Source organism: Cardiocondyla obscurior, linkage group LG08 (genome assembly GCF_019399895.1).
Source record: "Cardiocondyla obscurior isolate alpha-2009 linkage group LG08, Cobs3.1, whole genome shotgun sequence".
Classification (NCBI taxonomy): domain Eukaryota; kingdom Metazoa; phylum Arthropoda; class Insecta; order Hymenoptera; family Formicidae; genus Cardiocondyla; species Cardiocondyla obscurior.
This window is the reverse complement of record NC_091871.1, coordinates 4376760-4399543: the sequence shown is the minus strand read 5'-3', so window position 1 is coordinate 4399543 and position 22784 is coordinate 4376760. Positions and strand designations below refer to the sequence as shown.

The 22784-nt window shown below is 36.8% G+C and overlaps 4 protein-coding genes across 9 annotated transcripts; 1 reads left to right on the top strand and 3 right to left on the bottom strand.

Moving 5' to 3' along the window:
- Window positions 1–6239: 6239 nt before the first annotated feature.
- On the bottom strand, window positions 6240–8235 carry Betaggt-ii (geranylgeranyl transferase type-2 subunit beta). Its single transcript, XM_070661247.1, has 6 exons — window positions 7827–8235; window positions 7636–7740; window positions 7199–7555; window positions 6968–7112; window positions 6680–6855; window positions 6240–6525 (listed from the first exon to the last, which is right to left on the bottom strand). Exons 1-6 carry the CDS (start codon window positions 7827–7829, stop codon window positions 6313–6315), a joined length of 999 nt encoding a protein of 332 aa, XP_070517348.1. The 5' UTR covers window positions 7830–8235; the 3' UTR covers window positions 6240–6312.
- A 221-nt stretch (window positions 8236–8456) lies between these two features.
- Window positions 8457–14342, top strand: Hph (HIF prolyl hydroxylase). Of its 2 annotated transcripts, none has more exons than XM_070661239.1 (5): window positions 8457–8986; window positions 9247–9938; window positions 12323–12442; window positions 12584–12794; window positions 12992–14342. In XM_070661239.1, exons 1-5 carry the CDS (start codon window positions 8581–8583, stop codon window positions 13021–13023), a joined length of 1461 nt encoding a protein of 486 aa, XP_070517340.1. In that variant the 5' UTR covers window positions 8457–8580; the 3' UTR covers window positions 13024–14342. The 2 variants fall into 2 exon arrangements, with proteins under 2 accessions (XP_070517340.1, XP_070517341.1); XM_070661240.1 differs by having other exon boundaries at window positions 12584–12844.
- Window positions 12992–16829, bottom strand: Dnapol-epsilon58 (DNA polymerase epsilon subunit 2). Its single transcript, XM_070661248.1, has 4 exons — window positions 16256–16829; window positions 15589–16127; window positions 14755–15437; window positions 12992–14685 (listed from the first exon to the last, which is right to left on the bottom strand). The coding sequence occupies exons 1-4, from the start codon at window positions 16321–16323 to the stop codon at window positions 14410–14412; spliced, it is 1566 nt and encodes a 521-aa protein (XP_070517349.1). The 5' UTR covers window positions 16324–16829; the 3' UTR covers window positions 12992–14409.
- A 992-nt stretch (window positions 16830–17821) lies between these two features.
- Window positions 17822–22606, bottom strand: LOC139105241 (cyclin-dependent kinase-like 4). 5 transcript variants are annotated; one of them, XM_070661244.1, is made up of 8 exons: window positions 21942–22606; window positions 21516–21699; window positions 21353–21423; window positions 20089–20278; window positions 18870–19217; window positions 18532–18798; window positions 18239–18397; window positions 17822–18137 (listed from the first exon to the last, which is right to left on the bottom strand). In XM_070661244.1, exons 3-8 carry the CDS (start codon window positions 21373–21375, stop codon window positions 18000–18002), a joined length of 1125 nt encoding a protein of 374 aa, XP_070517345.1. In that variant the 5' UTR covers window positions 21376–21423; window positions 21516–21699; window positions 21942–22606; the 3' UTR covers window positions 17822–17999. The 5 variants fall into 5 exon arrangements, with proteins under 5 accessions (XP_070517345.1, XP_070517343.1, XP_070517344.1 ...); XM_070661242.1 differs by having other exon boundaries at window positions 21353–21699; XM_070661243.1 differs by having other exon boundaries at window positions 21353–21699; window positions 22035–22606.
- Window positions 22607–22784: the final 178 nt, after the last annotated feature.

The window sequence follows — 22784 nt, the reverse complement described above, 5'->3', positions numbered from 1 at the left end:
TTTCTATGTGGATCTTTCTCTTTTTCGCGACGCACCGGCGAGACCATTTTTGAAAACTGAATTGTAGGTTCCTGAAGAATTTTCTTTTTCGCATCGACTTTGTTTCCAAGGTTTAATTTTTTTTTTTTTTGTTTAATTTATATGTGCAGAGAAATACGATACTTCTGATAATAATTAATTAGTTTGAAACATCTGGCTCATAATTAGATGTTTATTCACTTCCTTTCCAATTAATTCCACAGTATCGTGCAATTCCACGGTACCGACTGTATTCATGACAATGCAGTTTAACTTTCGCGCACCGTCTACGCAATATTCGGTTCTTACTACTCAGCAGCCGCGTGCAAACACCTTCGATCATTATCCCGCTGATCGCGATGCGTTAGCACGCCGATAATCCCTCGTGAATCGGGTTAGATCGGAACGCGCCGTAAAATCGGGTTCTCCGCGTTCTTATCGCGCGTCGTTACCCTCCCCATTCCACTTTGTCTCTCAATCGGGCCCTTTTATGATTCGTTTGACTGCCGTCTCTCCACCCGCTCACCACCCGTCAAACGTTCCTCCCTCGGCTATGCATGTCGTTTGCGGCGCGCATAGGGATAGAGCGGGATGGTAGCGCGAGCCTCTCTGTGTTGACAGGCAAATATTTGTCACGGCATACACCACCACCGTCAACCTCCGCTGCCACCGCCGCCGCAGCCGTCGTCGTTCCCGCTGTCTTCGTCTCGCCGACGCTCCTAGCCACGTTTGAACCCTTTCCCACCTTCGCTGCTTCGAGTCGCGTTTTCGCGCGACGTACCTGAGGACGTCACGCTCTGAAAGACGCGCTGAAAATTCCCCGGTAATGCAATGATGACGTTCCCCGCCTCGAGGATCCAACGTCCTCAGCGTATTTCGGGACCTACATACTTCGGGATCTGAAAAAGCAGAGCCAACACGAGTTCTCTTCTCAAAACATTGATAATGATCAAATGATAAATAATATAAAATGCTAAAATGTCCGTGCTGTTAAAATTTTGACGTCAAATGGAGAACAGAATTTTTGTAGTAATAAGGATGTGTTAAATACTTCAGATTAATCCTCAAATTATTCCGGTCAGTCTATTTCGTTTTGCTTATTTTTACAGAGACGATATATCAGCTTTTAAGCACTTTTTCTAAATCGACACGTCGAAAATTTAAAGAAAAAAAAAAAAATATGTATATGTACATGTTAGGAATATTAAAAAAAAAATTCTAATGTTTAAAAATATGCTGGATTACCGTGATCCAGTGTTCCATTTAAGGGTTGGTTTAACCACGTTGTCTATTTTTGTAGAAATTTGCAAGCTTGAAGTACATGTCTGAGTGACTTAAAAGTTGCATGATGTAGCAGGATAATGAATGTCGAGTATACGGAACCTTCCTCACAATGCAATACAATGAATAAGGTCAGCGTGACCAGGCGTAACCACTTTAAGCGGAAGGTTAAGTGTCATTTTAAGTTTCCAGGTACGCGCTCATATCTACTTATACTTGAATCAAGAAAGACTGGCGCCACATGTAAATTCCGTCTCATCGCACAAAGTGAATTAACATATATAAACAGTAATGCGATTTTTATGTAATTCGCATAAAGGTAATAACGATTCGGGTTTCCTCTATGGAAAAAAGTCGCACAAAAAAAAAGAAAAAAAAAATTACGTTTTATTTTCACTTTTGTGAGAGACAGTTAACACTAAGTAACACATCTAGTCTGCGCGATGTGGCATTATAGCTGTAAAAAAAAATTGGATAGATCAATTTCCACTCGGATAAAAAGATCCTGTTTCGTGGCTGTAAAAAAATCATGCGATTAGATAAGATCTCGTGAAACGGGGAAAACAAAATTGTTTTTTGCCATTCTGCCTATTTTATCTAATCTTCTCACGGAATGATTTACGAGATATTTTTGGACAACGTGTAAAACGTTAATCGAGATGAGAAATCGAGTGTTTGAGGTTCATTATGATACTCCCGCGCAGCCGATAACAATATTGTGACAACGTGGAGTGTGTTTGACGGAAGGGTAAGCATTTGAATTAAGAACCAGCAGAATAGTTTTCCGATGATCACCTATTGAAACTTTTTTTCTCACCTTTTTTTTTTGCACGTTGAGAATACTTAAAAAAAATTGTTTTTTTTCTTTAATCTTTCGAATTCTTAACTTTTGAAAATCGTCTTAAGTTAACTATTCAGTGTCCCAGTTGAAAGTTAAATGAATATTAACATTCAGTGAAATTTCCTTCGTTTATTATACATACTTGTATAATATACAGCGTCGAAATCAAGCCGACGATTTGAAATTTTATCCTACTTTTTACGGTCGTCTCGCGTGGATTTAGTCTCGCGTCTTTCCGAGATTTGGAAAACTGGAACGGTTCGATCACGTCGGCGATGTTCGGCGGCGCTTTATCATTCGATTAGCGACCGTGCGACGGAAGCAGGGATGGAAAAAAAAAAAAGAGAGAATTCCACGGGTGGGAACGAAATGCAATTGAGTCTTTGTTGCGCTTTTGACCCCGAAGTCGACTAGACCGGCTAGTGTCTGCCCGTGTTTGTCCCGCGCAAACTTTGTTTTTGCAAATAGAACCACGTGTTCCTCCGTTCACCCTCTATCTCTTCCCCCGCTCGCCCCGCGCACTTCCACCCCTCTTCACCATGTTCTCTGTGTCCCTCTTTCTCCGTTCTCCCGTTCTTTCTCTCTCTCTTCTTCCCTCTCGCGTCCTCCATCTCCGGAATCCACACCCCTTTGCGCACACATGCGACAGGTGCCCGACTGGTAAACTATAACAAAAAAGCAAGCTCATTCAGACGATTTGCGCACGATTGGCTTCACTGTTTGATTAAGGAGTTTATCCGGCATCGAAATCCACGGCGATTTCGCCGCCTCGGATCTCACTCTCGTCCCTGCTCTTGCGTGCGAGTCGACTAATAAAATTCTTTTAATGTACACACCACCGCCGACTATTAATTTACGAATGTTTATAAAGGATAAAATTCTAAGGAAAAAAAAAAAAAAAATCTCGTACTACAAAATAGCGTAGCTGATCTTTACGTTCTAAAAATTTTATTAACACTGTTCCTTTGTACGTTTTCTGCGAAACAAGTAATTATTAAGGACATCAGAGCTATAATTATTTTAAACTTAATTATAAAATAATAAAACGCAGTAAAGTACGTAATAAAAAAAAATAATAATAGTTTTATAATGAGAATCCGAAAACGTTCGAGTTCAACAGGAATGTTATACCTATATTCCTTAAACGAACAGGTTTTTTATTCCGTTAACATTCACGGTGAATGTGGCTGACGAGGCTGAGACGCCTGCATCACATGACTCGAAACATGCGTGGCACATACTAATTGAAGGGCCGGTCAGAAGCAACACGGTAGCGAGTCGGGCGATTAACACTTCCCGAGGACCACACGCATTTCGGGTTCCACGTATTAGAAAGCCGTTTCTGCTTCGAAGAAAGAATTGAATGTAAGAGTCGAATGATAGTGTCTTATCAAAATAATTCTTTATTAACGAGGTCGTGCAGAGATCCCAATGTAAATGCTGCGAGCGATGCACCTAATTAAAGTAACTTGTAACGGTTTGCTGCACGTTAAATCGCGAGTCATAGTCGTGCGACTGTTTAGACTGAACAAAGTTCGGAGAGACTGGAAAGTCAAAATAATATCAATTCGAGCTAAAAACCAAAAGAAATTACGCGAGTTCGTCACAATTTTATTAATATGATGGCGAACTTATGTTCGTCGGGATTATTTTCACTTTTCGTTTTCCATGCATGGGGAAATTTGATTAGGGATAATGCGGTTTACATTGCGGGCATCCGAGCTACGCCACCCGATTCTCTTCATCGCCCACGCGAATTTATAAACTACGGCTTCAAATTGTTATTTGCACGAGCTGTATAAACCAGCGCGCAAAAGGATCGCGCCGGGGACGGCAGCGACAGAGAAGATGTGAAAAAGCGACGACTTTCGGAAGTTCATGAAAGTTCGTTTACACAACTCTTTCCCTCGCTGCGATGCATTATGCTCTCGAGACGTAGTGACCTGAAATCTTCGACCTCTGCCGCTCTTCTCGAGGGAGCGCGGCGGCGCGTCTCGTTATTCAGGTGTGCTTTCTATGGGTTCGCGTTATACAACGTATCTCGACAAAATCGCGCACCTCCGTGCGTTCTCTAATGGCAAAGTCTTTTATATTTATAAGTGTGAGATTCGAGGAATGTATTTTCCGTTCGTTCGCAAAAAATGTCTGTTTCGCAGATGTTGGGAGACACATCTCGTTTGCGCGCTGCATATCGCCAAGTAAAATTCATACGTTCCGGCACAATCGTTTTCTAATTTCGCGAAAACGGCGCGAAGAGAAAATGCGGTTCGAGAGGCCCCGATTTGGCTGATACGAGTCGCGCATCTCAAGACCGGTGTCATTTTCTACCCGGTATGCCGTCCCGGCCGACTACTTCTTCTGATGGAGTGCTTCGTCCGCGCGCGCAATCCCGAAGTGCACTCGAGGCCGAGTCGAGAGAGACCTCTCTACATGGGTGGTCCATTCTTCTTACGTATGCATTATATAAGTCTTGTAAAGTTCACACTAAGGACAACAGAAGCCGGCCAGACGATAGGATTCGTTTAATTGTACCCGGTGACTGATCCGAGAAGAATGCGAGAGCGAACTTGATTCGGAAACACGGCAAAAATTTTAAAGAGTTCTGTCATTTGCGCCTGTAGCCGATTAAACGTAAATTCAACGCGCTTGTCGAAAAAAAAAGAAGTAACGTAGAAGGAAGTTTGCTTTGCTTCGAGACATTTAGTCGCAACTGTATTTGTCGATAAAACACGAGCCTCGTGATTTGAACTACAAGTCAAAGGGATGCGTTCGAGAAAATCTTAATCAATTCCATAGGAATTAAATAAAAAAAAAAAAAATTACTTTCAGAACACTCTATACATGACATGCAGCTCGGACGAATATAGAATCCGTCGGTTGTGGCTATAACTGAATGCTCTAAGGCATGACTCGAGAATATAAGAGATATATATGTTCAGAATCGGTTACCATACGTCACGTTCGTTGTCACGAGTTGTCACGTTCGTCATTACTGATAAGCTGACTTGTCATCTTCCCACGCTAAACGTCCTTATAATGTTTCGTCATACTTATATATAAACTTTTACTTACCGTAACGTTAAAGTTTTCTAAAGATACGCGAAAAGTGTGGTTCGCCGCAAAAGTAAAAATTCACGGGCCGGATTAACCCTCGAAAATTATCCAGGGCAACATGACCGATTCATCATGGGGTGTCCTGTTCACTTTTCTCTTCTGGACTTCGGACAATGTATACGCGGGATCTGAAATAGCGGGAGGGAGCGGAGGGAGCATTGCCTGTATTTTGAAGATAAGAACAGACCCCTATATCGTAACTCCGACAACCCCGACCCTTTCGCCGCGATCAGATTTATCCCGCTTCACCTTTAGGTTTTGCCTCATCTTCACCCTCTCGTTGGAATTTCACACGGCCACGGTCCAGCCCGTGCAGATGTAAAATATGAGACGCTTATGTAATTGATAACGAATCTCAATTTAAATATTAGACAGTATAATAATTCATTTCAGAATTCAGAGGACAGTTTTCTACCTATAATTTTGAGTACCGTATATTTTACCATGTGTACTTTATCACTGCGTTATTATTATAGCACACGCGTAAAATTATGAAAGCAATTGAAACCTTAATTTGTATTATAAAAAGGATATTTTATTTCGTTTAATATATTTTTCGGGATGAAACTAGTGTCAAAAGTGACCATTTTTTTGTTAATAAATTTTTTTAACCATATGTATTTCAAATTATTAAAATTAATCAGAGTAATGGTCGCAAATCTCGCAAAGGGAGAATAATAAATTATATGCACACTCAATAAATAATTGATACGAACGATTAACGACATCTGTCGAAAATAGACAGAACGTTCGGACTTTTCTAACAATTAATGATAAAGAAATTATCTGTAGAAATTACACACAATGAACATATTAAAAATTTTTTAGAGTAATTTACTTTTGTTGGAAAATGACTTGACATATATTTGCTTAATCAAATGTGCAAACATAATAATTTACTTTATAAAATATTGCTCACTAAGAAAATAATTATAATTTTATTACTGGACTAGAATATTTGATATAATTGCATAATAATTCACGCTTTATGGAAAATCTGCAACTGTATTTAACAAAGAAATAATGTACATTCAACACAAAACATATCAGATATATAATCACATGTCAAGTCGCGAAGGTTTGAGACCTAAGCGATCGATTATGTATTCTGGCATACAATAAGTAGGATTTATTGGTTTTAATGAGAAGTTCTTATCTAATAATGATAATGCCGTGAGACCGAATAAAGTGTGAAAAGGGTCAACCATATCACCGGGTCGATCACTGAAACCGCCAGTTTCGACATCTTGACAAATTAAAATATAGTCCACCTGTAAACAATTTTTTTTTTTTTATTAAATATATTAGTCATATTTATAATTATTTTATTAATTATTGAAGCAAAAATAAAATTTAAAAAAATAATTGACAAATCTAATTTGATATCTTAAATATCTTTCGAGAATAATTACTGACAAGACTTACCAAGCCTTTTTTATCTATCCAATGTAGACGACCTAAAATTGTTAGTGCTGACAGCACCCACCACGAATAGCATACATCTGGCAATTTTTCGGGTCTGCCATTTAAACCGCCGGAAGGTAATTGTCTCTCACACAACCACCATCCTAAACGATCAGCATCTATCAAATGTAGATGGCCTAAAAAAATATTTGATTAATAATAGTTAATATTTTTCATATTTTCTGTATACATTATGTATTATTATACTTAAAATAATAATTAGATTTTTTTTATACTTTTTATATATACCTGTGATTGAAAGCAATCCAACACAACAATAAATTAATCCTGCATGGCTTTCAGAGCCTGGTTTTGAACCAAATCCTCCATCAAAATTCATACATTTCAACACAAACTGTACTGCTTGTTCAACATCTATTGCATCTAAACGGTTCTAAAAAAATTTCACAAGTTACTGAATGTTATTTTAAAATGTTAATTTTGCAACAGATTTATGTTCATATTTCCAATGACATTTACCAAGAGTGAGAGAGTAGCAACTGCACAGAAAGAAAATCGAACATCTACTTCTCCCCATTGATCACCCATAAAACTTCCATCATACCGCTGTCTTTCTTTGACATAACTAACAACTTTATCAACATTTATTACATCCAGTGCATCAAACATGCACAGTATTTGAACTGCACTGAGTGTATAAAGTAAATGTGGATCATGTTGTATACTGGCACTGATACCACCACTGTCACTCTGACATTGTCCAATGAATTCTAATACCTCTTCTTTATTGGTTTGTTCTAGCTTTCCCATTAAATCTAGAGCAGTAAGGCCCCAGTATATGCCAGACATTCTCATGTGTTCAGTTTGAGAATAATTCTAAAAAAAATGTAGAATTTTGTTGTAATTAATTTCTATACATATATATAAATTAAAACTGCAAATTAAAATATCCTTACATATTCATCTTTGTTGGTCCCATATGAAATGAGATAGTTTGCATGTTTTTCCATCAACAATTTTGGAATATTATTTGGTAATTCAATATCATGCCTCAGTGTAGTCTATAAAAAAAGAAAACGATAGACATTTCTATTCTTGATTCCTCTGACATATACCTTTAATACCTGATACTTAGGTTAAAACTTACCATCCTGTAATCGTTGTAATCGCACAGCGCAATTATTACAAGTAATCCTAACGGTAGATCGCCTCTAAACGTTCTTCTTTGGTTTTATATTTGCGTTCGAAATTTACATTAGCAAATGCAAAATCAAATAAGTAAAAAATTGCATATTTCGTCGAGCAAAGAACACACCAGAGATAATGCCTTTGCACAGTGCAATTTTAGGTTATTTCGTGATATTCGCGTATTATACTGGGTGCAGAATTGCTCACTGTGCCGCTCAATGAGCCCTTGCGTCTGATTGGTGAACATTATAATGGAGAAACGCCATTCAGCGCCTTCAAGCCTGTTCTTTTCAACCGAATCAGCTGTGCCTGTCCAGAGGTTATCTTCTTCCTGCGTCGCTAGAGGAAGAGAGACAAAAGGGAAATAAACTTCCAGGTGCACCGTTGTAAAAATTGTCAAATAAACATTGCGGAAAATAGCTCGTGTTGGGTGTTAAAAGCGTTTGTCTACGTGTGTGCGCGCTCGGTATTTTAGTACTCGGAATAAATAATTTATTTAGCAGTGAATTAATTTGGGAATTTGTAGGGCCAATGCGTTTGAGGGAAACATTCTTTGTCTCCTTTGATGGTGAAGCGACACGCCGCCAATGGATGTGTGGGGTGTGCGCGGCGGACAGGCGGCGCGCGGGCGCGTGAGAGACCCTTTCCTCGTCCGAACTCCGAAGAAATGTCGTTGGCAATCGCCGCAACGGCGTTCGAGTGAACGTTGAAACATGTCTGGACCGATAGTCGGCCGCACGCAGAGACTTGACGACGGCGTGCGGGCGGATGCGAGGCTGATCTGCGCGGTCTGCGACCGGACCGACGAGTTGTCCAGGTGCTCGCGCTGTAAGGTAGTCTTCTACTGCACGAAGGAGCACCAAAGACGCGACTGGAAACGCCATCGGGAGTTCTGCGCGACTCATCCCGCGACCGAAGAATCCTCCGGCGCCGCCATCGGCGTAAACGCGCGCGAGCTGACGTCCAGTCGGTCCAATCGGCCTGCCACCGTCGGCAGACACAAAGTTCCGAGCGCGCCGGCACCTAACCTCAACTTGAATCTAAACAGGACCCCGGATGCTCCGCGAGACTCAAACGTCACCACGGAGCAACGATCTCGGAACGAGAAACACTCGGCAGGTACGAGCGCGCGGGGTTTTCTCGTTCCTCGCGTCGCTAAGCACGGATTGTACGCAGTAGGAAAATCCCGATAACAATAGGAGACCCATTGCGCAGATAACTCGGGAATATAAATAACGAACGTCATCTATTGCGTGCTTTAATTGTTCGGTCGCGGATACCCATGACGAATAGCAGGCTCCGAATTTTTTTTTTTAATTTCACTTTAATATAGTCGTCTGTGTTGATTTAATAACACTGACAGTTTGGCCTGATTTCAGATTCCACTGGGCACGAGAGAGAACGACCTGGCCAGCAGGAACGGAAAGAGAATCAAAATCTGAATAAGTTCAGTGGGAAGTCGCGAGGCTTGCGGAAAAACAAAGGTGATGATTGGACGTTGCCTATAACGTACGAGGGCAGCTCAGAGGATATTATACTGGGAACTCGAGCCGAGCTCTTGAACCCTATTTTAGAGAGTTCGAGAATTATTGATAGTTTGAGCAACGCGGACCTCGGCTCGCCTGCTCAACATCGCTACGGTATGAAGAACCTGTCGGACATTCAAAACCAGGAAGAGGAACTTTTGCCCCCTTTTCTGCACAGGAACCGGAGCAATCTCGAAGAGATCTTAGACAAAGTTTGTCAATATGTGATAAGAGACATGGACATGTACGGCGTGTGCGTGGTAGACAAGTTCCTAGGCGAGGAGAAAGGTATTAAAGTGCTAAACGAAGTGTTGAACATGTATAGTGCCGGATTGTTCCAAGACGGACAGCTTGTTTCCAATAAAGGTGGTGCAAATGACTTGAAGACAATACGCGGCGACCAAATAATATGGTTGGACGGAAAAGAGGAGCAGTGTGAAAACATTGGCACGCTGATATCGCAGGTCGATGCGATCATCCTGAGAGCCAATAAAATGCACAATAACGGAAAAATAGGAAATTACACTATCACTAACAGAACGAAAGTGAGTATTAACACGCCTTCGTGTGTGTGTTCTTAAAAGATGTGACAATTTATTTTAAACAAAATACGTGCAATTTTCGAAAAGATCGAAACTTAAATCTCGATTTATTTTAGTTTAAGTAGCGTAATTTCTTTAAATTATTAAAATACAGTCTGTTCCTAGATAGAAGTAAGAATCGTTTCATTACATCTTATCGTTTACAGACTAAAGAAAATTTAGAATCGGATATGACGTTATTTAGATCGAGAGTTCAATGCTTGCATTTAGTCAACCCTCAATGGTACCTTGTCCTGGCCGTTCTATTTCTTTTTGTTAATATCTCGGAACTTAACGTATCAATTTTTAAGAATTTGTCGCAATCGTTAAATCAGTCGTCGAGAGAAAATATATTTGGAATATCTAAAAGAAACAAAAGGAGGTTTTAAAAAATTCTGAAGATTTGAAAATCATTCTAAGTTGCTCTAACCCAGTGTTCTGTTTGAGGGTTAACGTGAGACGCATCGTAGAATTTTTAGGCGCACGAATAACACGCCGAGGTGAACGCGATAGACAAGGTCAGAGCTCCAAAAATGCAAAGATCCGCGAGGGAGTGTTATACGTCGCAAGAAAAAGAGAGGGATCGCGCCAAGTGCAGTCAGTCACGTACGCCGCGACTCCCACTCTCCTTTCTCCGCTCTCGACCATCGACGTGACGCGATACAGCGAATTTGCTTTGCATTCGCTGTACTGAATTCCTCTCCAGCTGCTCGATCATTTTGGTATCTGGTTACTTTCAACCGGTTGGGGGGAGGGAAAGAGAATCATTATTTAACGAAACATAAATTTCTGTGAGGAAGGTTTTGCCGACGTAAAAAATATTCTTTATATAATATATACGCGTCTAAATATAATGGAATATTATTCTTTGATATGTATAATGTAACAATGAAAGATAAGTGTGTATTTAGAATTTTAATGATAAAGTATAAAGAAAGATTTTTTTTTGTTTTTATTTATTTACCATTTTTTTTTTATTTTTTTTTAGTTAATTTTGATGATAAAATTGAAAGCCGATTTAAAGTAACTAGAAATATTCACTAAAAGAATTTTTCAAGATAATTATGTGACGGAAAATTAATATGCGAGTTAGAATATCTTGTTGTAAAACTTTCATATTTGTACAATAGCCTTTCTGTAACAATCAAATGTAATCGTCGCTAAATTCTATAAATATCGTCTCTTGTTTTATCAACAAGTTCGAGGGACTTCTCGCATTGTTCGCGATCATGCTGTAGCTTATTAGGCACTTGTTTAATAATTATTTGATTTGCGATTGCTATCATTGTCCTTTCGCGCGATTTATCAGAGTCTATTTTTAGTTAGATATCCGATTACTCATAACGGCGCAAGGACACGTGTATCTCCATCACGTATGTTAACTTACCTAATTTAATTTACGAAATATCTACCTCATTTCGTACGTTTTCGCAGCTGCGTTATAACATGCGCCCCGTGCGTCAATATTTACCGTAATATAATATTTGATACGTGTCAATTCGCCCGTAAACACGCATTTTTGATCCTGTTCGAATAACAAGCAACGAATGAGAGAAATTGTCGGTCGTTTGCATTAATCTTTTCGAATAAATCTTACAACGATAATTATCGTGGCATAATAACGCGTGGAGGTTTGAAAAAAAAAATGTCTACGTCCTCACTTATGTATTATTCATGTGATAACGCGATGAAAAATTTCAAAGATTTTTCGATATCTTCAAAAGTCAAGGCATTTGTTAAACGCTTATTCAGCGCACATAACATTGTACATTCTTTGAATGTAAAAATTATTAGATAAAATACTGTGCGTTATAATACATTTGAAATTCTCATTTCAAATGTATCTGTTTTATGGCACTTTAAAAATTAATTAAAAAAGAAAATTAACGCGAAAGAACAATCTTAGAAGAAAGAGTATATTTTTTAAACTTGAAACTTTTGGATGAGCTAATCATAAAAATTTTTGCGCCATTATTATCAGTTTATTAGCAGTAAGCAGACTTTCTTATCAGAAAACACAATGCGCACGTAGAGCAATATACTTTCGACGTGGATTGAGTCAATCAATTATTGCGTCGCAAGCGTAACGTACTACTGACGTATCGTTAAATAATCTAGATAAAAGGAAAGAAATGAAAAATATCAGTTAATAATCTGTTAATAATCATTACATTGTACGTGTTCTGCTCGAGGATGTGATAAATGTTAAACGAGATACTATTCTAATATTATGAATATGCACGTATATAATTATTTTTTTTTTTTTATTAGATAAGTCTTTTTTAAAAGTACGTATTATTTAGAAATAGTTGTTTTTAATAAAATTAATTTTTTCTCCCATGTTCTAGGCGATGGTGGCTTGTTATCCCGGTCACGGTTCGCATTATGTGAAACACGTGGATAATCCCAATCGAGACGGACGTTGCATTACAGCCATTTATTATCTTAATCGGGATTGGGACGTCAAGGTAAAATTTTATTTAATCAACTAAATTTACAAAAATTCTATAAAATTTTGAAGTAATGTAGTGGCTATACTCAGAGAAAAAAAAATTATTATACGCCGTCAAAATTTATAAATAATTTTGTATATTTCATTGCTTATGCAGGAAAACGGCGGGCTTTTGAGGATATTTCCCGAAGGCTGGCGCGACCAGGTGGCAAATATAGAACCTTTGTTCGATAGGATATTATTCTTTTGGTCGGACAGGCGAAACCCGCACGAGGTGCAACCAGCGTTTAAGACAAGATATGCTATTACCCTTTGGTATTTTGATAACGAAGAAAGAAACCAGGCTTGCCTAAGATATCAAAGAGAAAGTGTGTAAACGATTGTATTGAGCACTTTTTTCTAATTTTTTTGTTTTCTTGTAAGTTAAAAATAAAAATTATGTAAACGTTTTTTCCTCTTTATCATCATTACATATAAAAATAATTACATTTTAGATTTCGCGAATTATCTGGACACTATTATTAATTATGATATTACATTAATTAATAAGAATAATTTTTTTTAGGAGAACTACACACGAAGAGCAACAGTTCGTGAGATTCAGAACATGAGGAATTACTACTACGCCGTCCGATCGGACTGAAGTTATATCTGTAAATAAAATATTATGTATTATTATGTATTATATATATAATTTTTGCAGGAGGAATTGAATAACGTATGAAGAAAATTGTCGAGAGCGATATGTATTTACGAGGAAGTGCAATAGACGTAAGACTTTTTTTACAAGTGGCACTGTAATATATGTGACGAGTTAATGTGTGTAGTTGTTACAACGCTTCACTTATGTATAATTGTTTATTTTCGATTTCTGAATTTCTATATGCTCGCACTTCGTGACTCTTAATATATTCAGAATATTGACTTTGCTTCCTGTGGGTTCTGACAAAAACTTGTATTCGTGTCAATCGTTAACTTTCGTTGTGTTCAAGCATTAACAATATGTAGAGCATGTTGTACATGAAATACGTTCAGTGAAACTGTAGAAAAACTACAAAGTGTAACAGATTTCTTCCAAAAGCTCATTATTGTTGCCATTAGCGCGTCTCCGATTTCGAGTGAAATTGTTTTCGCTATCTGTCCGCGCCATTCTCTTAGCAACTGTTGAAGCAATTAGTTACCGAGTGGTGGAAGTTATGTTTGCTCATACAAAAGCGTAATGTTAGTATTATTATTATGTTGTAACATTGCGATTGAATGTTGATAATTCTTTACGCTTACACGAAGATCACGCTCGGTTTATTACGGCCAGTAATTATGCTTCCAGTGTGGTAAATTGAGGAATTAAATCGGGGCCCAGTCTGTACCTGTATAAATGTTATGTATATTGCAAAACAGTAGAAACACTGTGTTTAATATTCTATGTACCTATTTATATGAATCGATAGAAAGGATAAGCGTGCGCGTATCATCTGTGTTCCATTCAGGTCTGATACACTCGCAATAAGAGATTTAAAGAGGGTATTACGTTTACGATATTAAATTTATTTGTTAAATGTGACTCTCGAATGAAACATTGGGTTACGGTAAATTAGAACAATCTTCAAAAGTTAGAATATTGAAAAAGTTAATATATTTGAGGATTAAATTTATATAAATATTTCCACTTAAAGATTGAAGTTGATGCCAAGTTACTCCTCAATATTTCCTACCGTATCACTTGGGCACAGATGATTAATTGTAAGAAATCATCCTTTTCACGATTAAATTATTCTCTCTTAAGCTTAACTTGTTTCGCGTTTATAGTATCGAAAATTACAGTTTAAGTGATTCATTATCGGAGCGTTTTTAAAATATTGTAAAAATACACCAGGTTTTGTTAACAAAACAATAAATAGACAGAATTATTAAAAAAAGTCTTATTTAATTGTACGTAATCGATGTACGTTGTAATTGCGAAACTTATATAATCTTTTTTTTAACTTAAGTAACAGTATTGTCAGCTGCCAGCTGACAATCTTCAACCTGGTGAACGGCAGGCACATAAGCTTGAAACGAAAAATTATTTTTTGAGAACAGTCCAGGGTTTATCACGTAACAGTCGGAATAATTGGTCGTATACGTTTCAAAATTGTCAGCAATCACAATAAGATCTGGCGTCGGAAATATCTGTAAAGCGTGGTCATATTTCCAATATATCGGAACGACTTGAAGTGGCACTGGAGTTAGATGTGACTGGCTGATAATGGCTTTGGCGAACTAGAAATTTTAATCAATACTGTTATTACTTATCTTTGATAAACGATTTATTAGTGACAGATTACTTACATGTTCGAAAAAATGTTCCTCTTTTGGAAAACGAAGCGTATTCCTACACATCTTAGTCAGCATGTCTTCTCTTATTACTACAATTTCCTTTGTACAGTACTGTATTCTACATGGGTTTGTGGTGAAAATAGCATTTGGTATCACTTTTGTAACTTCTTCAATTATACATTTGGGTAAAGGAGGTTTAGGTAAAATTTTGGGAGAACCTAAGTCGTGCGGGCCAGGCACAAAAATAAATTTGGAAGACTCTTTTAAATTTATAAATTCCAATATTATGTCAGTCAACTTTTTAAAACCCATTATCAAAGCTTGCGCGCTAGTGGTATTTGTAGGAAAGCTCAAGAAGTGACCGCACAATACGAAGGCTATAGGAGGATAGTCTATGTAACCGTTCAGTATCGTCTTAAATTTCTGTAAAACATGTGGAACATCCAGCCACAATTCTGCTATGAATATTATCATTCCGTCTTGGTTGCTTTCTTCGTGAACTTGTAACTTTTCGGACATTTTTAGAGATTTATTGTGTGGTCCACCAAATGTGTTTGTGTCGCCAAAGTCTAATCGTAAGCTTTCTGACGATTCAATTGGGGGAAGATTGATACTTTTTACATGTAATACGTCGTCTTTATAAACGCCGTTAGCTATCACGATACAACCTTCCATGACGAAAGTATCTTGAAAATCTTATATTAATAAAATAAAGAAAATAACACATTGCATATTAACCATTATGACTAAAATAAATCAGTATCAATAATTTTGATATACTTTAAAATTAATATACTTATGAAGCAACCAAAATATCTTAAAACTAAAGTAATATTGTAAAGGATATTGTATTGCTGAGGTCAATTTTTACAGTTCCACTTGTATCTTCCAAGTAATATTGATCCTCCTTTAATTGCGTTATAAGACCCATTACACACACGTCGCCCAGTCTCAGCTCGCTCAGCAAATATTCAATAGGTATCAAATTTGTCCTGTCTGTTTGCTGTTTTTCAAATTTAGAAGACAGAAACTGCTTATGCCTCAGAGTTTTGTACCATGCCATTTCGAAACGATGTCGAAAGACCAACGATTTATACTCCGTTTCAGGATAAGAGTTTTTGCTATCGATTATGAATTTCTTTTTAGAGATATCATACTTTATCTTTGGCATGTTATATCCGTCTATAACATTGAATACCGTTTCAGTATCTTTCAATTTACATGGTTCTAAGCATTCTTCTATAGCAATTTTTATGTGCTCAGCTTTGACGTGTGGGTCATCAAGATTCTGAGTTAAGATTAGTTCTATAATGCGGTTGAGCCAGGATTCGCGCTCGTCTTGTGCTATTTTTAATAGCTGCTTTGCTAGAGACACTCTTAGTTCCCTTAAAAAAAAGACAAACAGATATATGTGTAATTGCATGTAAAAATAACGCGACAAAAATATTTGTTTAATACTTTGTTTAGAAATAATTTTTTATTGCAAATTTCTTTAACTTAATGAAATACTCACTTTGACAATACCAGACCGTACATCGAAAAATTCGTTTGAATTATTTGGATACACTTACTATCAGCCATTATTATTACATATGAATTAAACAATTAAAAATAAAAGCAACACACACGGCATTAATAATTTAACTTACGATAAGCAAATAAAAAAATTTTTATAAATAAACCATCAAAAAGAAATTATTTAATATTATTTCTCTAGTCATCACTTATACATTAACTCATCGCGCAGAGGTTAAGCCCTTTTTCTTTCCTTCTTATTTTCTCACTTTCGAATCTAAAAGCAAAAAGAACGTCGCCAGAGTACAGTTGAAAAGAGTCAAACTTATTAAAAAAAGAACCACAGAATGTATTAATCCTCAATTACAATAAAACAAAAACGGAAATTTAATCATGCGTCCATACAGGTGATCGAGAAACATACAATAAATGAACTGATAAATCTGTCAATACTACTGAATACAGAGGTTTCGCGGTGCCGAGTCTCTGAAAACACTGTTGAAGTATTAGAAAACTAGGAAGAGTAAGTTAGTAAAAGGAGCAGGAGGTCGGAGCGGTTCCCGCCAACGCCGTGGCCAAGCCTCTTTTGCAATGGTTGCCGGTCCCACTAACGCCCTGGACACGCCTTTTTTATAATGGTTGTCGTTGGCGGGAACGGCGATCGTTAGTTGTAAAAAACTGTGCTACGAGCCTCCACCGTCGCGCCATGGTAAATCGAGCCAGTCGAGAGAAGTTGACTTTGATCAATTTTATATGTATATAACATTTCACGTTTCCCTGTCTTTTAATTAGTGATTGATCGAGTTATAAAGAATACAAATGTAAGAAATATTTATTGAAGTGTTTAAAAGTTATACGAAAAATTGTGGATGTGTAGTTTTCCCTATTTAATTCATAGATCTACAAAATTTATAAGATCTATTGCTCTCGCCAAACAGTGTACAGGTTAGGACAGTTACGTGCGTGGTAAATTTATCGATATTTTTACGTTTAATGAAAAACTTGAACATTATTTTATCTAGATATCTTGAATAATTAATACATAAGAGATCTTTCTTATATTTCAGGAATATATTATAAAGCAGAACCATAATAATTAATTGAATCACGGTATCTGTTGGAAAAGGGACAAAAAATGCAACCACCTAAAAAGTCATTTATTAAAGAAAACGTTACCTTATGTGTTTTAGTACCGATAATTATAGGATTTCATATAGGTTGGTATTCCCTGCAACAGCGTTATGTCCCAGAATCCGAAAGACACGATCATCCAGTAGTCAAACTGTACAAAAAATTGACTACATGATGTAATATACATTTTTTTTATTAATATAATTATACCTGTTTAAAAAATGTATAGTTTTAATAATATTATATTTAAAAATACTTTCAAAAATAAAAAATAGGACTAAAAAAATTAGATTTTTGCTATACATAATTTATTATATTTTAAATTTAAATTTATTATACCTACCTGTTACTTATATACAAAATAACTATATTAACGATTTATAAACCATAATTTATATAAAACTTTTAATGCAAGAAATGTACATATGAATTACATTCGTTTTTATTCTTTTCTATATATATAAATAAAAATCTAATAAAAGTTCTATAATAAAAAAAAAGTACTAATACAAATAAAAAAGGATAACAATCGTTTTTATAGAATTTTATAAATTAACACGAGCATTCTCAAAAAGCTTAGGAAAACATATGTACAATCACAGAAGAGACGATTAACCTCTTATAGTAGGTAGATGGTCGAAATTTGGTTGATGTACAGACGAGCTCTTCGGTCGACTTTCACTTTGACTGTGAACAGAAGGGCCAGCCTTGGGTAACTGAGGTAACACCATTTGACTGTAATTGGTATTCTAGAAATATGATAACAATCATTATTACACATTTTTGCTCTTAAATTATTTGTATTAAATATAATTTGCCAAGAGCCTTTAATTTAAATTATTAAACTCACCCTAGAACGCTCTCGATATTTTTTAAGTTTCTCCAACTCTTCCGTTTCGACGTCTGGCATTTTAAAATGAAAGTTATCGAAGTAAGAATGCCGTAACAGCTGTTCGCACGTCCACCTTTCATTTGGATCTTTATCCAAACACTTTTTCAAAAAATCCATCTGCCAGTCAAAGATATTACTCAACAATCATTAGGAAAGTAATTTTAAAAATAATTTTTCTTTATTTAAAAAATTTGGCACTTTAAACGAGTTAGCTCCAGATTAAAGTACTATCAAAATAAATTTTTTAATACCTGTAATGCGCTGCCGTTTCCACGAGGTAGAGCATCTTCGAGGGGTGTAAGTGTTTGCGGCGTTGGAAGAGTAATACCAGTAAAGAACTCGTTCTGTTGAAAAATAGCCATGTGTCTGGGTAAAAGATCACCCAGTGTTCTTCTTATTAAGTACAACTGATCCACGTCGGATTTCCCTGGCCACAAAGCTTCACCCCGTATTAATTCGGCAAACACGCACCCGATTGCCCACACATCGACCGGAGTACCGTACTGTGTGTCTCCGACCTGTTTCGAAAATCACATAATTACGATTATAATTAATCCGAAGATTTAATTGTACATTTTTCGATATTTACCAGTAATTCAGGTGCTCTGTACCATCTAGTTGCTACGTATTCCGTATAATTTTCCCCGGGACTGAGCATACGCGCGAATCCGAAATCGCACAATTTTACCACGCCTTCAGCAGTGATTAAGATGTTCTCTGGCTTCACGTCTCTGTGAACGCATCCGAGGCGATGGCAATAAGCGACACCTTGTAAAATTTGCCAAGTGATTTGTCTGGTTGTTGGCTCCGGACAACCACCAGGGTACTTTTCCATTTCGTTCAGAAGAGTGTTCTCGCAATACTCGAATACCAAGTGTAGCTTCCTCTTTCGCCTGAAGACTTCCAGAAGGTTGACTAAGTTCGGGTGCTTGAGATTCTGTGTTAAAAAACAGGACTTATTTATAATAAATTAAAACAAACGACATCTTCGGGTTTTTTTAATACAATTCTAAAATTTATATTAACAAGTTTGTAGCACCTTATAATTAAAGTACTGCAACCAAGTTTTAACATACGGTTTATTTTCGGGGGAAGACATTCATAATGTTATATCTTGATTGCCAAACAAGGAACAACCTTGAAATAAAATGTCAAAATGTTACGTGGCTGATTTGAATGCGCATACGTTTGGGTGGTCAGCCCACAGATTGCAATGATAATGTTAGGTCGGTAAGACCGTAAGACGCCGAGATATTGACCGCTGCCCGGTATTGACCGTTGGCTACTTCTTGCGGCCATTATTGCACCTGTGTGAGCTTCTTATCGTGTAAATAAGACTGTGATTTCCTTGTTTGGCGTGTACTAGTCACTGCTGCAATTTTCTCGTAAGCAACGACTGAGAAAACGACAAAAAACGATTAAAAAAATTTATTAATTGCAGTTGCAAATCTTAATTCAGTTTAATTTTTATATGACTCGTATTTAAAAAAAAAAATAAAAAATTATAGATAAAAAAAAAGAAAACGGTAAAATTTATCTAATATTGGATCTAATTATTCATTATAAGCTCCTAAGAGGTCGAACTTATCGCGCCATCGTCACCCCGTTTTAGTAGGCACCAGTAGTATGTTCCGGAGGTCATTCACCTTCAAGAACACAACCTTCGGCAAACTTAGTTACTCCGCGGATCGATCAAATCGGAAAACATTAAAAACGAATCGACGACTTTTACGATCTTCTTTTTGCATGTAATTACAAGTAAAAATTTTTATCTTCAGCGATTGAGGAAACAATAAAATGAAACTCACTTTTAACAGACGTATCTCTCGTAAGGCAATTTTACGTATTAGAGGATCATCTTCGGTCTGCTGGAACTTCTTCACAGCGACCAGTTTTCCAGTTTGCCGATCCCTGCACTGGAAGACTACGCCGTAGCTACCCTCGCCGAGACGCGCCAAACGTTCGTAACGCTCCATGGTTTTGCTCGGTGCCCGAGACCTGAAAAATTATTTTTTTATTTTAGATATAGGTATATAAATCGTATACAGACACATATATACGCAGAAAAAAAGGTGATCCATTCGCCTCACGTGCTCCAACATGCTCTTATTCGTTCTGATGTAATCCAATTGGCTGGTCTCGTCGGAATTAAAAAATTAGAAAATATATTAACCAAATTATGAGCAACAAATAAAGTTAATTTTTTTTTTTTTTTTTACTTAAGCACATACTTCTTATATTTGGCCAGGCAGGGTAACGACGTCAATTGTTGCGTAAAGAGCATTGTATCACCATGTAAGGTACCGGGTGCACTGTCTCTGTCCCGATGGATGACCAAGGGTCAAACTACCCCACGAGTTTCGCTTTATTCGAATTCGCGTTTAGCGCAGGCGTAAATGCTGGCCAGCGAGCTGGTCAGCTACCGATTACAGCATCGAGCCAAAGTAATTACCTCAAAAGCAGCACGATATACCGATGTGCTTCGATATTCATAATACACACTAGTATCGCGCTCTCGTATGCTATCAATCAAGCAGGTATCGCAGTACGGTAATAAAAATTAAATAACGTCTGTATAATATATTACGTTACACGCGGTATAACGAGCATCTAGATTGCTGCAAGATTGAGAAATACCGTGGAAAATGAGAAAGAATTGCCTACTGAAATGAATGTGCTCTTTAACATTTAATACTCAACTGAGCACAATATCGATTCGGCGAAAATTATTTTGCTAGTATGATTGAGCAGACTTCTCATGGGATTGTATTTTATTCTTAAATATAAATCCCAGATATCCACAGTGCAAAATAAACGCATAACCACCCTAAAAAAAACTAATAAATCAAAATAATATCAATTTGACGTTATATTAATTAGATTATAACAATTGTCAATTTTTTTTTTTACAATTTGGTCAATAGCATGTTAAATTGATATTATTTAACTTACCCTTTTCCTCGGGACCAATTATTTTAATTTTTAGTTTTGCAATCTGATTAAAAGTTTACTCTACACGATAATTAACATTCACAACTAAAAAAGAAAGCGTAAAAACTTATTAGTACGTACAAAAATCCAAAAATAGTGTTCATGGAGTACTCTTGCCAGGTCACCCTTGTTGGCGAACATACCGGACAGTACTAATACGTTGAAGAAAAGAGCGGTTTTACGTTATTGTTGAACTCTTGATTATAGACAATCGATATTACGTTCCACGAGTATGTCTATATACCTGGCGACCGTGAAAGAGGTCAAAATGTTCCCAACTGTTGGACGGACGCTATAGTCTGTGCTACGTGCGATGAAATGTGTGAAAGAGTATAAAAGTGCGACACTTAACGTGCGCATTCTCCGATTGCGAGAAGATGATAAGAAATTGCTTTGTCATTGCGATTCGCAAATGTTCACATTTATACCTGACAAAAATAAAAAAATAATTAGCTGGCAAACATAAAATTTTATAAGAAGCAACAATAAATCTATTTGAGAAATAATAATTGAACAATGCTGGTGTCGAGGAACGTGTAATAAAATTTTATCTGCATCTCGAAAGTGAAAGCCAACTATCAAAAATGAAATAAAAATACTAAATTGAAATTCTACGTTTACGAATACTTAAAGGCACAAATAAATTGTTAATAAAAATAGGGAAACTTACGGAAAAATATGTTCGGCGATATAATGCTCTTATTAATTCTAACTGCATGCATTTTGCGCGTTAAATGTCGATGCCTCGGCGATGAATGTTTACCTTCTTGGTAGCAACGGTAGCGTGCTACCGAACAGCCAGAGCTTTCTATCTTGAAGCCATTTGTCCATTCGCGAGCTTCTCATAGATATTCCACGTTAATGATAAGATAGTCGTGCTGCATCCTGACGAGCACCGTTGCGATCATCGCGGATTTATCTCGACGTATTGATATTAACATAACCTTTCGTCGAAGCGGCTTCTTCGACGGCGCGACGCGAAATCCTTTGATTTTCCACTGGCACACGCAACTGTTCTTTTACCTAAAACCACGTCCACCGGCCGATCGATAACTCTTTGGGGTAATGCTTTCAGTACCTGCCATGCATCCGCCTTCGTTAATTTGATTGATTCTTCTCGCACATTAACCGGAAAACAGATCTAACATTTTGGGGAGAACCTGAATTGGAATATATTTAATTAATATAAATAAGATATAATGTAAATGATTATATGTTTCTGTATTTGATAATTATTCTGTGATTCGATAATTGGTTTGGATATATGAATATATAAATCACTATAGCGACAAAGAGGAACTGACGGGTCCCGACACTTTTCTGACTGAATCCGAGAGCAGTCGGATGCCTATGACTGCCATGCCATACATTTTTATATCACTACGCTAATGAAGTGTTATTCTATTGTTGCCTTATGAAACAAATTATATTTTTTACTAGTAATTAAAATTTAATAAATTAATATTATTATATTAATACTTATATTAAATTAATTTTTAATTTTTATATGAAA